Source organism: Scyliorhinus canicula, chromosome 4 (assembly GCF_902713615.1).
Source record: "Scyliorhinus canicula chromosome 4, sScyCan1.1, whole genome shotgun sequence".
Taxonomy (NCBI): Eukaryota; Metazoa; Chordata; class Chondrichthyes; order Carcharhiniformes; family Scyliorhinidae; genus Scyliorhinus; species Scyliorhinus canicula.
This window is the reverse complement of record NC_052149.1, coordinates 60,005,097-60,019,889: the sequence shown is the minus strand read 5'-3', so window position 1 is coordinate 60,019,889 and position 14,793 is coordinate 60,005,097. Positions and strand designations below refer to the sequence as shown.

General features: G+C 42.4%; 1 protein-coding gene across 3 annotated transcripts in view; it reads left to right on the top strand.

Annotated features, from left to right (window-relative positions):
* The window catches only part of LOC119964616 (inaD-like protein), a 391,845-nt gene that overhangs the window by 135,248 nt on the left and 241,804 nt on the right, over positions 1-14,793 (top strand). For all 3 annotated transcript variants that reach the window (XM_038794319.1, XM_038794317.1, XM_038794318.1), the window contains 2 exons: positions 5,262-5,333; positions 8,891-9,068. In XM_038794319.1, coding sequence (XP_038650247.1) covers positions 5,262-5,333; positions 8,891-9,068 — 250 coding nt within the window. The remainder of the gene's footprint in view (positions 1-5,261; positions 5,334-8,890; positions 9,069-14,793) is intronic.

The window sequence follows — 14,793 nt, the reverse complement described above, 5'->3', positions numbered from 1 at the left end:
CATAGAGGCCCAGCCAACCACACCCACATATTTTGGTCCGTGGCCTTGGGCAGCACTGCTGATCTCCAGCCGAGCAGGAGTCTCCAGAGGCTGATCAGGGAGGCAAAGGTCAGAGCATCTTTTCCTCTCCCCATAAAGTGTTCTGGCTGTTCCAACACCCCGAAGGCCGTCACCAGCGAGCATGACTCCACCCTCACCCCCACAACCCTGGACATGGCTTCGAAAAAGGTGGTCCAAGTTTGGGGCAGGACCGAAATATGTGGGTGTGGTTGGCTGGGCCTCTATGGCACTATTCGCATTTGTCCTGCACCTCCAGGAAGAACCTACTCATGCGTGTCAATTGCGCACTGTGCGCTGCCTTTAGCTGCGTTAGGCTTAGCCCTATGCATGTGGCCTGCAACTGGGGAGGGGTGTGGGGGGGAAGGGGGAAGGGAGGTGTGATCAATATGGGGGAAAAGGTAGGGGAGGAATAAAATGGCAGGGGGGGGCGGAGAGGACAGGAGGCATCTGCCAGAATATAGGGGAATTAACCATAAAGAGGTTAAAGGGAGCTGAGGGAAGGATGCTGCTGCGGTGACTAATGTGTTATACTTCTATTGACTCAATCACATCCCAAGTATGCTTTACTACAATGGGGTATCCTCCAGTTTATGGTATGGTTGGTGTAACTGACCATTTGGATTCTACTGTTAATATGCCTATTGTTCCTGTATGTGTTTCCTGTGTTCTCTTAACTTTTCTCTTTGTTATATACACAAATAAAAATCAATAAAAAAAGAGGAAAACTATTCGAAGTTTAAAAAACAATGTTTTGAATTGGGTAGCTGTTAATTTTTATGTTTTTCAGTTTATACTAATGAAGTAGTGCCGTTTATTCTCTGCATAAATTTAAAAGAAGGAAGATTGATATTTGTCCAAAATTTTAGCAAAATTCATGTTTAGAGGTCTGGACAGGTTTGAATTAAGTTATTTGCAGTAGAGGGCTGGTTTAGCACACTGGGCTAAATAGCTGGCTTGTAATGCAGAACAGGGCAGCAGCGCAGGTTCAATTCCCGTACCGACCTCCCCGAACAGACGCCGGAATGTGGCCACTGGGGGCTTTTCACGGTAACTTAATTGAAGCCTACTTGTGACAATAAGTGATTATTATTACAATTGGGGTGTCTCATGATTATCTATATGCACTTTGCATAATATAAGCAAGATAACAGTATTGGACTGTGAGGTTTGTAGTGTTATATAGAGGAGTAGATAAAGAAAATGTACAGAAGAATTAGCTTTGTTAATATTTTCTGAATTAAGAACAATATTGACTTTCACAGCAATTATTTAATTTTTCAAAGTACAATGAAGCAAAATTTAATACATTTTGCAAATATTTAAAGTTAGTGCACTGTTACAATATTTTCAACATTTGAACAATTATAGTTGCAAAATTGATAGCTCAAAATTACCGTGGAGAAGAATTGAAAACAAATCCCTACTGTGGATCATCTTTAATTTGCATATCAAAGCACATATGCAAAAATGTTTTATGACCAGCTTTGAACTTAGACTGTAATGGAATAAATTGCAGGAGCTTAAGTGGCTATTATGGGTACTACTGATACATTCCCTTGTGTTCTTGATGCCAATTATGCAAAAGCTTTTAACCATGATATATATTGATTAACAGTTGAAAGACAGGTTAGATCAGTATTTTATTTAGAACCTGGGGCTGTATATTATATTGGTTTGTTGAACACATGGGCATCATAATTGATTACTTTGTTTATAATTTGTGTTTTGCAAATAACTTGAGAGGATAATTTTCATATTAATATTCAGAATTTTTGCTAAATGCTGCACATTAAACACAAAAGAAATTCACCGAGGCCTGGTGGCCTACACCCTAGGGTGTTAAAGAAAGTGGCAATGGAGATAGTGGATCCATTGGTTATAATATTCCCAAATTCCCTGAACGTGGTGGATTGGAAAAATTCAAAACGTGAGGGAGGCAGAATGTGGGTAATTCCAGACCAGTTAATTTAACATCTGTGGTGAGAAATTGTTAGAATCAATTATTAAATTATAATAATCTTTATTGTCACAATCAGGTTTACATTAACACTGCAGTAAAGTTACTGTGAAAATCCCCTAGTCGCCATATTCCGGCGCCTGTTCGGGTACACTAAGGGAGAAGTCAGAATGTCCAAATTATCAAACAGCACATCTTTCAGGACTTGTGGGAGGAAAACGCACACAGACAGGGAGAGAATATGCAGGCTCCGCATCGACAGTGACCCAAGCCAGGAATCAAACCTGGGACCCTGGCGCTGTGAAGCAACAGTGCTAACCACTGTTCATACATGCCATCCTAGAAACAATATCAGGACATTTTTCGAAGATTTAGGATCCTATAGATGAAGTATACCTGGAATTCTGGAAGGCATTTGATAAGGTGCCGCGCAGAAGGTTAATACAGAAGGTTAGGTCACATGGGTTTAAGGGTAATTTATTAGTGTGTATTAAAGACTGGCTGATGGGCAGAAGCAGGATAAATGGGTCTTTTTCTGGATGACAAGATGCAACTAATGGGGTGCCGCAGGGTTCGGTCCTTGGGCCTCAACTATTTACAATCTTTATTAATTACTTGGATACAGAGATAGAAGGTTCTATTGCCAAATTTGCAGACAACACAAAATTAGGTGTGACAGTAAGTTGCAATGAGGAAATAAGAACCGTACAAATGGATATAGACAGAGAGTGGCCAAAAATGTGGCAGATTGAGTTTAACGTGGGTAAGTGTGAGGCCATGCATTTTGTGGGCGACATGGTAACAGTGTTTAGCACTGCTGCCTCACAGCTCCAGGGACCCGGGTTCAAATCCAGCCTCGGGTAACTGTAGCACCCCTTGGAAAGAGTATCCTTCTTAAGTCCACGCCTCCACCCTTTCCCCATAACCCAGTAACCCCACCTAACTTTTTGGACACTGAGGGGCAATTTAGCATGGCCAATCCACCGTACTTGCCCATCTTTGGACTGTTGGAGGAAACCGGAGTACCAGGAGGAAACCCACGCAGACACGGGGAGAAAGTACAAACTCCAGAGAGACAGTCACCCGAGGCCCGAGGTGAGCTCGGGTCCTTGCAGCTGTGAGGCAGCAGTGCTAGCCACTGTGCCACCACCTTGGGCACAAATCTGGAATTCTTGATTAATAAGGGATTCTTAATATGGAGATCAGGGATTAATGGGAGAAGGCAGGAGAATGGGGAGAGGAACATATCAGCCATGATCAAAGGTGGAGCAGACACGATGGGCAAAATGGCCTAATTCTGCTCCATATATCTTATGGTCAGTGTGAGATAGAATTCCAAAACAAATTTTCAACACTTCTGCAAACATCCACTAGATCTAATGGAACGTTATTATTGTCATGTCATGTGGTTTCAGTTATTTTCGCTAGGCCACATTATCAGTCGATTAATCTTGAGCAGAAGTTAACTTTTGTACTACCAGTTTCTTCATGATTTTCACATGTTCAGCTGGGGAATATAATGTTGGATTTGAAGTCTTCAGAATTGGTGCAAACATCTTTTTAAATTTGTAGCTTTCAGTTTTTCTTGAGTGTGGTGAACATTACACATTCATAGAAATCCGTTGCAAATATTGACAACCTCCCTTGCACCTTCTGTGTTAACTTTTAAATGCCAGGAACTAGAGGGGGCTATTTAGTTCCTCAAGCCTATTCTGCCTTTCAATTAGATCATGGATGTTCTACCTCCACTCCATTCATCAGCTTTTGCTCATGTGCTCTAGCTTAGCTAGCAGTAATGTATTGATCTCGAACTCAAGTGCTTCCAAAGCCACTTGAGGCCTGCAATTATAAAGTGGTTGTATTGCTGAGCAATGCTCGATCATTGAATCCTTCAATATGAGGAACCTACCAATAAGCTACTGGCTAGGTAGAGAAAGAGTACTCTAGCATTACATGCATTTCAACCCATGAAACAGTTTTAGAAATTCTAAATACAAGGCATCTTGGGTTTGTCACAATCAACTGATGTCATATCTTCAAAGAAATCGAGAAAGTTGTCCTGAATGTCAAAAGCTGCATTTAAATGCCATTTACAAAATTGTTGTTGAACCGCAATTCCCCAAGTTCTCTCCTGATAATCATTTGCTTTATTTGAATTAAGACAAATGGTTCTGCCATTGTCGATTTCCATTTTGTCAACCTTTTTGAATATGGACTCCAAATTAGACTGGTCCCAATCCACTCCTCAGTGTCAATTAATTCCCTCAATTATTCTGGTTGCTCCTATACTATATCTGGCTTTTTCATTTGTGAACATTCCTCAACAAAGAAACCACCTTAATTTTATGTCTGTCAGTTACTGACCTTACAGTCTCACATTTTCCAGTTTTCAGAAGTCAAAGAAAGCTTTGATATTAGAAATGAATGTAAAACTGTAGAGTTAAGAAGGGAAAACTACAAATGACAAAATTATGAACAATATACTGAAAATATACTGCAGAACTGGCAACACCTGATAAGAGAAAAAAAAGTTAATATTCTGGCTAATTATTATGAAGAGACTCCACCAAAAACCTTAAACATATATTTTTACTTAATGAAATGAAAATCGCTTATTGTCACAAGTAGGCTTCAAATGAAGTTACTGTGAAAAGCCCCTAGTCGCCACATTCCGGCGCCTGTTCGGGGAGGCTGGTATGGGAATTGAACCGTGCTGCTGGTCTGCCCTGGTCTGCTTTCAAAGCCAGCGATTTAGCCTCGTGCTAAACCAGCGATGCTAATGAAGCTCCATTAAATTTTGAACTTTTGTTTTTTGTTTGGCACTTACTTGTTTTAATCTTTGATTGGACCTTGGGTTGTGCTATCAACAACTATCATAGTGTTTATGAAAATGTCATGTACTGTGCTCATTCAGCTGCTTTGCCTCTACAGTTCAGCTTGTGAGCAGTCAAGTCAACTGTGATTAGCAGTACTGTTTTGTCATTTCTCAGAGAAATATGGAATTAATTGCCAAATGGAAGTCCTTTTCACAGGTGCCAGCAATTATATTCCATGATTGATGAATGAGTATCAGATTTGAAGATGAGTAGTATTCATTCAAATATTACGTATTTTGGTTAGTTGAATTTTAAAGTTATACTTCCACCCATTAACCTGGCTTGTTTACCTTGTTTGAAGTTCATTGTTCCAATAAAAAATAACATTAAATTATACTCCTAAGTGGCTTTATTCTTTTTTTGATCAGTGAATTGCCTGAAAGAGAAGAAGGAGAGGGGGAAGAAACCCCAGTCTTAAGTCACTGGGAGGCACCACGATGGTAAGAGATCATCAAAATGTTTGGCTTTTGTTTGTGAGCAAATTCCCCAATTTGTTCCCCATGTAAATGTTTTTACTGCTACACAATCACGCCACCTAGATTGTAGGTGATACAATGGATTTGTATGGGGTGGCACAGTGGTTAGCACTGCTGCCTATGGCGCTGAGGACCTGGGTTCGATCCCAGCCCAGAGTCACTGTCTGTGTGGAGTTGGCACATTCTCCCCGTGTCTGCGTGAGTTTCACCCCCACAACCCGAAGATGTGCAGGTTAGGTGGATTGGCCATGCCAAATTGCCCCTTAATTAAAAAAAACTGAGAACTTGTATAAAGTGTTTAGAAAGAAGCTGTAAATTTGTTTATTGATTGTGATTTAAATATTCAGTTATTTCTCACCACCTGTCCCCAAAATACAACGTGATGTAATGAATTAACTGACTTAAGCTTCGAAAGGATGCAATCAACTATATCTTAATTAAGGGCAGTTAGTCATATATTGTGGAAAGTAATTCATGTTTGACATTTTTAATCAAGTTAGTTGAAGAAATAATGGAATGTTAGTGAAAGAAATGTAATGGGTGTTAGGTCTATGTATTTTCACAAGGATATCAAGGCACTGCTAAAGATTATGGAGAATAAGGGGAATGTGCAGGATGGATGGCAAGTCAGTTACAGGACAGAATGCAGAGTTTAATGGATGCTTTACTGATTGGAGAGAATACTTTGGTGATGTTCCCCAAGAGTCAGTGATGGGACTATTGCTCTTAAATTATTTATTTTTGAGGTGCTGATTTAATATTTACTTTGAAATTACTTCTTTAACGAGCAAAAGCATTGAACATTATAAACAGATCTTTTTTTCTTTCTCTTTTCTTTAATTCTCTCATTTGTCTTATATCGATCACAATTCAATGTGGCAAAAGTAAAACAAGAAAGCCTGTCATTGCTTTTGGCTTTCTGACATTGGTGAAGTGCTCTGGATGCCAGGTCACCCATGAGTCAAAGAAAGAAAGAGGTTTTAAAATGACAGACAAATGAATATTAATTATCAAGATGTTGTAAAAAAAATAAAGTTTGTGGAAAGAAAATACAGGTATATGGAAAAATTCAAATAAGGTTTACCCCATCCTCACTATACTATTTATAGATAAAGGTAATGTTGTATCAAAAAGAAACAAAAAGGGCAGCACGGTGGTGTAGTGGTTAGCACTGTTGCCTCATGGGACGGAGGTCCCATGTTCAATCCCGGCTCTGGGTTACTGTCCGTGTAGAATTTGCACATTCTGCCCGTGTTTGCATGGGTTTTGCCCCCACAATTCAAAAATGTGCAGTTTAGGTGGATTGGCCATGCTAAATTTCCCCTTAATTGGAAAAATGAATTGGGTACTCTAAATTTATTAAATAAAAGAAAAAAATCTTTTAATATCTCAATCAAACAAGATATGCTGCAGAATCTTCTAAGAAACTCTTAAAATAAATTTTGGTTGGAATGGTGAATGGTCATTCAATATTAATTATGTTTCTTATTTTTTCAGAATTGAAATATAATATTGCGAACTCTGTATCAAAGCTTTAAATGTTTGCAGTGCCATGTGCTCAAATTCAGATCTGTTTCAAAGCTTTTTATTTCATAGCATCTGATTCCAACTCATTACATCTTAGTTAGAACCGCCCCAGTGTTAGGAAAAAAATATGATGTGGAGATGCCGGCGTTGGACTGGGGTGAGCACAGTAAGAAGTCTTACAACACCAGGTTAAAGTCCAACAGGTTTGTTTCAAACACGAGCTTTCGGAGCACGGCTCCTTCTTCAGGTGAATGGAAAGGCTTGTTCCAGAAATGTTTATATAGACACAGTCAGAGATGCCCCGGAATGCGGGCACCTGCAGGCAATCAAATCATCAAAGATGCAGAGAGAGAGGTAACTCCAGGTTAAAGAGGTGTGAATTGTCCCAAGCCAGTTCAGTCGGTAGGCCTCTGCAAGTCCAGGCTTGTTGGTGGGGGCCGAATGTAATGCGACATGAATCCCAGATCCCGGTTGAGTCCGCATTCATGCGTGCGGAACTTAGCTATAAGTTTTTGCTCAGCAATTTTGCGTTGTCGCGTCTCCTGAAGGCCTCCTTGTAGAATGCTGACCCGGAGATCAGAGGCTGAATGTCCTTGACTGCTGAAGTGTTCCCCAACTGGAAGGGAACAGTCCTGCCTGTTGATAGTCGCCTGTTGATTGCGACTATCAACAGGCAGGACTGTTCCCTTCCAGTTGGGGAACACTTCAGCAGTCAAGGACATTCAGCCTCTGATCTCCGGGTCAGCATTCTACAAGGAGGCCTTCAGGAGACGCGACAACGCAAAATTGCTGAGCAAAAACTTAGAGCTAAGTTCCGCACGCATGAATGCGGACTCAACCGGGATCTGGGATTCATGTCGCATTACATTCGGCCCCCACCAACAAGCCTGGACTTGCAGAGGCCTACCGACTGAACTGGCTTGGGACAATTCACACCTCTTTAACCTGGAGTTACCTCTCTCTCTGCATCTTTGATGATTTGATTGCCTGCAGGTGCCCGCATTCCGGGGCATCTCTGACTGTGTCTATATAAACATTTCTGGAACAAGCCTTTCCATTCACCTGAAGAAGGAGCCGTGCTCCGAAAGCTCGTGTTTGAAACAAACCTGTTGGACTTTAACCTGGTGTTGTAAGACTTCTTACCAGGAAAAAAATAGTCAGACAACCCTGTCAAATTCGCTTTTGGGATAAGGGAGGGTATCTGAGTCAATTCAAGATTCTTTCTCTAGCATATGCTCTGTACATGAGTTGAAGTGGAACTATCCTGTCTGATTCTTGTATTTAACACAGAGAAGTTTTGTAATCTTACAGGTGCAGTTTTCATTTTAATGCATTTGAGTTTATACCGAGTGATTATTTAAAAAAAAAATAGAAGTGATTGTGTCATCTTGATGACTGCCTCTATTTCCATCAGCTGCACCAGGACAGTGGTGACTCCTATGAATTTTATGACAGGGATCTCCAATGCACCTCTTGCATGATTGTGAGATGATTGATGAGGCATTAGTCAGGTCAATCTGATCAATGCATGAGTTATTCCATTATCAACGCACGTAATATGTTGCATTTGCAAGGTGAAATAGCCTGTCGCGTTTGTGGTTTCCAGTATCTAGAGTGACATTGAGTGAGTATCTTTCCTTCGGATGTCACTTTTCTCTTCCATCCTTATATTCTTTTGTTGGTTCTTGCTTCTTTTGCTTTTTTAATGTTTTTTTTCAGTACTATGAAAACATTCTCCTGTAGAAGTATTTGGGAATATATTCTGTTTTTATAGGTTGAAACCACAAACCATGAGTTCTGAACTTGAAATAAATCTACTGAAATAAAGAAGGAAAGGTTCTTTATTCCAAAGATGTTCTTGACTTTATTGTAAATACTGATATGTTTTGAACATAAATTAATGGCTGATTTTGAATTTAGCAAAAGAGAAAGAAGGCAGCGAAATTCATTCATTATTGCAGTCTAAGTTACAAGCAAATGTACCTTCACTCTAGGGTTGAGCTTTGGCGAGAACCAGGGGAGTCACTTGGAATCAGTATTGTTGGTGGAAATACAGTAATAAAACGATTGAAAAATGGGGAGGAATTGAGAGGAATTTTTATTAAACATGTTTTGGAGGCGAGTCCAGCTGGAAGATCCAAAGCCCTGAAGACAGGAGACAAAATTATTGAGGTAAATCCTCTTAATAAACATCAGTAAACAACATTAACATAATATTAAGCATGAATATATAAGAACTACGGTAACTGCTGCTATAAATTGTAAATTGAAAGGTTTGGTGCACTGCAAATTTTAATTTCCTAGCAATGCCTGAGAGCACAAAAGAGAAGCATGAAGCATTCAAATTGCTGTGATGTATTTATGAGGAGGATTGTGGGTTTGCTGCCCAAAAAATATTATAAAGTTATCAATTTTAAAGGAAAACGTGAAATAATTTGAATGATTTCAAGTCCTTAATGTATTCACTGAGGATTTATGTAATTATTATAGAAATCATTAGTCCGTATTTGATAAAATTTTGAAAGGTAAATATTGTATTTGGGGCATTTTATTGCTAAAACAACATTCTCTTACCTTTGGGTAGTGAATTCAGTGGCTGAGTAATTCACTTCCCTGCACTGAATATTGTTGCTCTGCTGCTTTTTGTAACCAGTCTTAAGTGAGTGGCTTAAAACGCATTAATGTGTAGAGGGGAATCTGGACCTTGACTGAGAAATTAAATTTTATTTTGAATTAGCTCATCTTGGTTATGGGTTCCATCCCTTTCTTTTCTTTCAGTTAATTTTTTTAATGCTGGGTATTGAACTTGGATTCAGCATCATTGATCTGTCCCATAAATAAACGTTGCGCCCTCTCCTAAGCAATATTGTGTCAATGCTTATACACTATCAGGAAGTTGTTAAAGTCCTCATTATTCTCCTGTTTAAGATTTACCACATTCCGTGTGTTATACTTTCCAAGATGTAACTATGGGCATAATTTTCCCCCCCAAAAAGTGCAGACATCGCACCCCATCCCTCGCGCCGCAATCCAACATCACGGGCAATCAATTCCCCCCACCCCCACAACCCATCATCACCAGCAATTCCCCCATGCCTCCATTAATCATCAATGGCAATTGTCTCCCCCAATCGTGGTGCCAGGGTTGCCATGTTCTTGACCACTCAGGAGCTGCACTGGCCTCTGCACCCCCACCTGATCATCTCAACTGCTGCAGAGCAGTAGTGATTCATGCCAGCGTGATATCACACTGGCGGGGCTGGGGCAGGGGCAGGGGGGGCAAGGAACAGATGGCAAACTTGGGAGGTAGGTTAATGCATTTTCAATTCCAATTAATTAGGTGGTGATCAGGCTCATGCTCTTGCTGGGTGTGAACCTGATTCCATCGGCAGGAGTTGCTGGAGTGTACCGGCAGGAAGGAAGGTGATTTAAAGTGCGTCTACTTCAATGCCAGGAGCATCCGGAATAAGGTGGGTGAGCTTGCGGCATGGGTTAGTACCTGGGACTTCGATGTTGTGGCCATTTTGGAGACATGGATAGAGCAGAGCGAGGAATGGTTGTTGCATGTACCGGGGTTTAGATATTTCAGTAAGCTCAGGGAAGGTGGTAAGAGAGGGGGAGGGGTGGCATTGTTAGTCAAGGACAGTATTACGGTGGCTGAGAGGACATTTGATGAGGACTTGAATACTGAGGTAGTATGGGCTGAGTTAAGAAAACAGGAAAGGAGAGGTCACCCTGTTATGGCTTTTCTATAGGCCTCCGAAAGGTTCCAGAGAGGTAGAGGAAAGGATTGCAAAGATGATTCTGGATAGGAGCGAAAGTAACAGGGTAGTTGTTATGGGGGACTTTAACTTTCCAAATATTGACTGGAAACACTATAGTTCGAGTACTTTAGATGGGTCCGTTTTTGTCCAATGTGTGCAGGAGGGTTTCCTGATGCAGTATGTAGATAGGCCAACGAGAGGTGAGGCCGTATTGGATTTGGTACTGGGTAATGAACCAGGACAGGTGTTAGATTTGGAGGTAGGTGAGCACTTTGGTGATAGTGACCACAATTCGATTACGTTTACTTTAGCGATGGAAAGGGATAGGTATACACCGCAGGGCAAGAGTTATAGCTGGGGGAAAGGCAATTATGATGCGATGAGGCAAGACTTAGGATGCATCGGCTGGAGAGGAAAACTGCAGGGGATGGGCACAATGGAAATGTGGAGCATGTTCAAGGAACAGCTACTGCGTGTACTTGATAAGTATGTACCTGTTAGGCAGGGAGGAAGTGGTCGAGCGAGGGAACCATGGGTTACTAAAGCAGTTGAAACACTTGTCAAGAGGAAGAAGGAGGCTTATGTAAAGATGAGACGTGATGGTTCAGTTAGGGCGCTTGAGAGTTACAAGTTAGCTAGGAAGGCTCTAAAGAGAGAGCTAAGAAGAGCCAGGCGAGGACATGAGAAGTATTTGGCAGGTAGGATCAAGGATAACCCTAAGGCTTTCTATAGATATGTCAGGAATAAAAGAATGACTAAGGTGAGAGTAGGGCCAGTCAAGGACAGTAGTGGGAAGTTGTGTGTGGAGTCCGAGGAGTTAGGAGAGGTGCTAAATGAGTATTTTTCATCTGTATTCACACAGGAAAAAGACAAAGTTGTCGAGGAGAATACTGAGATACAGGCTACTAGACTAAAAGGGCTTGAGGTTCATAAGGAGGAGGTGTTAGCGATTCTGGAAAATGTGAAAATAGATAAGTCCCCTGGGCCGGATGGGATTTATCCTAGGATTCTCTGGGAAGCTAGGGAGGAGATTGCTGAGCCTTTGGCTTTGATCTTTAAGTCATCTTTGTCTGCAGGAATAGTGCCAGAAGACTGGAGGATAGCAAATGTTGTCCCCTTGTTCAAGAAGGGGAGTAGAGATAACCCCGGTAACTATAGACCAGTGAGCCTTACTTCTGTTGTGGGAAAAGTCTTGGAAAGGTTTGTAAGAGATAGGATGTATAATCATCTGGAATGGAATAATTTGATTAGAGATAGTCAACATGGTTTTGTGAAGGGTAGGTAGTGCCTCACAAACCTCATTGAGTTCTTCGAGAAGGTAACCAAACAGGTGGATGAGGGTAAAGCAGTTGATGTGTATATGGATTTCAGTAAAGAGTTTGATAAGGTTCCCCACGGTAGGCTATTGCAGAAAATACCGAGGCATGAGATTCAGGGTGATTTAGCAGTTTGGATCAGAAATTGGCTAGCTGACAGAAGACAGAGGTTGGTGGTTGATGGGAAATGTTCTGACTGGTGTCCAGTTACTAGTGGTGTTCCACAAGGATCTGATTTGGGGCCGCTGCTGTTTGTCATTTTTATAAATGACCTGGAGGAGGGCGTAGAAGGATGTGTGAGTAAATTTGCAGGTGACACTAAAGTCGGTGGAGTTGTGGACAGTGCAGAAGGATGTTACAAGTTACAGAGGGACATAGATACGCTGCAGAGCTGGGCTGACAGGTGGCAAATGGAGTTTAATGCATAAAAGTGTGAGGTGATTCATTTTGGAAGGAATAACAGGAAGACAGAGTACTGGGCTAATGGTAAGATTCTTGGTAGTGTGGACGAGCAGAGAGATCTTGGTGTCCATGTCCATAGATCCCTGAAAGTTGCCACCCAGTTTGAGAGGGTTGTTAAGAAGGCGTACGGTGTGTTAGCTTTTATTGGGAGAGGGATTGAGTTTCGGAGCCATGAGGTCATGTTGCAGTTGTACAAAACTCTGGTGCGGCTGTATTTGGAGTATCGCATGCAGTTCTGGTCGCCACATTATAGGAAGGATGTGGAAGCATTGGAAAGGGTACAGAGGAGATTTACAAGGATGTTGCCTGGTATGGAGGGAAGATCTTATGAGGAAAGGCTGAAGGACTTGAGGCTGTTTTCGTTGGAGAGAAGGTGGTTAAGAGGTGACTTAATTGAGGCATACAAGATGATCAGAGGATTAGATAGGGTGGACATTGAGAGCCTTTTTCCTTGGATGGTGATGTCCAGCACGAGGGGACATAGCTTTAAATTGAGGGGAGATAGATATAGGACAGATGTCAGAGGTAGGTTCTTTACTCAGAGAGTAGTAAGGGCGTGGAATGCCCTGCCTGCAACAGTAGTGGACTTGCCAACACTAAACGCATTCAAATGGTCATTGGATAGGCATATGAACGATAAGGGAATAGTGTAGAGGGACTTTAGAGGGGTTTCACAGGACGGCGCAACATCGAGGGCCGAAGGGCCTGTACTGCGCTGTAATGTTCTATCGGCAGGGTGTTGGGGGGCGGGGTGGCAGGGAAGGGCATGTTCTAAGATCTCCCCGGCACAAATCTCATGAGATTTTGCAGCAAACGCTTCAAACGCAGTAAAACCGCCCCCGTCATTTATTTTTGTTCCACGTTCTCTACAATGAAAACTGTGGGCGCGATTCTCCGTAAATGCGGAGAGTCATAAAGGCTGCCGTGAAACTGGCCGTGTTTCACAGCAGCCTCCGCGCCCCCTCCCGGGACCCGATTCTCCGCCCCGGTCGGGGCTAGCAGCGCGGCCCCGTGAAGAACTGCATCGCAGGCTTAGCGACCGTCACGCATATCATCACGCATATGCGTCAAACCCGCGCATGCGCGGGCCGTCATGCCCCTCAGCCGCCTGCGGGGCGGCGGAGAAACAAAGAGTGCGCAGGTATCGGACCCGCTGCCTGCGATCGGTGGGCACTAATCGCGGGCCCATGCTACCCTTGGCACGGCCGTGCCAATCGGTGCCATGGGTATCCGGGATGGCACTTTGCGGCCGTTTTCACGAACGGTGAGAGCAGGTGTGTTTGCGTTCGTGAAAATGGCCGTAAAGGCCTGGGAACTCGGCCCATCGGCCAGGGGAGAATCGCTGTTCGCCGTAAAAAATGGCGAGCAGCGATTCGTGTCGTGGGGCGGCCATGGGGGGGGGGGGGTGGGGAAGCGGGAGGCCGGGAAGGCCCTCCCGCTATTCTCCGACCCGTCTTGGGCAGCGGAGAATCGCGCCCTGTCTTTTATCATCAGGTCATTAACCATTCTCAATATTTTTGGTAATTAAACAACTACTATTTTGAATTGTTTTTGTGATGGATCACCATTCAATACAATGGCAGCAAATAACCTTCTGCATCTAAGTGCCTTTATCATACCAGAGCAAAATGTATGTTATCTGAAGCTTGATGAAGCATTTAGCAGTAACTCTTTAATTGTGAGTGCTGTGTCCAGCAAGGATAATCCAATAATTAATCCATTATAATCAAAAATTCTTCCATCGTGTCCATAGTGTGATTTATTATTAAATAGCATCTGTATTTGCTTTGACAAATATTTCAAAAACATGAACTTTGAACGAGTAAGTTTGTGGGACACTGCTATATAAATATAAGCTGTCATTTTATGCGTCCCACATCGTCCCAAAGCTGTACAATTCCCAGAGTTCGGGTAAAGCAATTTGCTGCAAGAAGATAGTAATACTGCCCTGAACAGTCACATTTACACCACTCAAGAGCCAGGCAATAACCATCTCCAGGAAAAGAGGATCTAGCCATTCCCGCTTGACATTCTTACCATCACTGAATCCCCGACAATCTTCATCCTGGGATTGCCCATTGATCAGAAACTGAACAGGACTAACTATGTAAATACTGTGGCTACAGATGCAGGTTGGCCTTTCGGATTCCTGCGGCGAGTAACTCTCCTCCTGACTCCTCAAAGCCTATTCATGAGCTACAAGGCGCAAGCTGGGAGCGTGATGGAATGCTCTTACATCCCTAGATGAGTGCAGCTCCAACAACACTCAACACCATCCAGGATAGAGCAACCGCTTAATGACATTCTTCCCACAAATATCCACTCCCTTCACCACAGATGCACAGTGGCAACAGT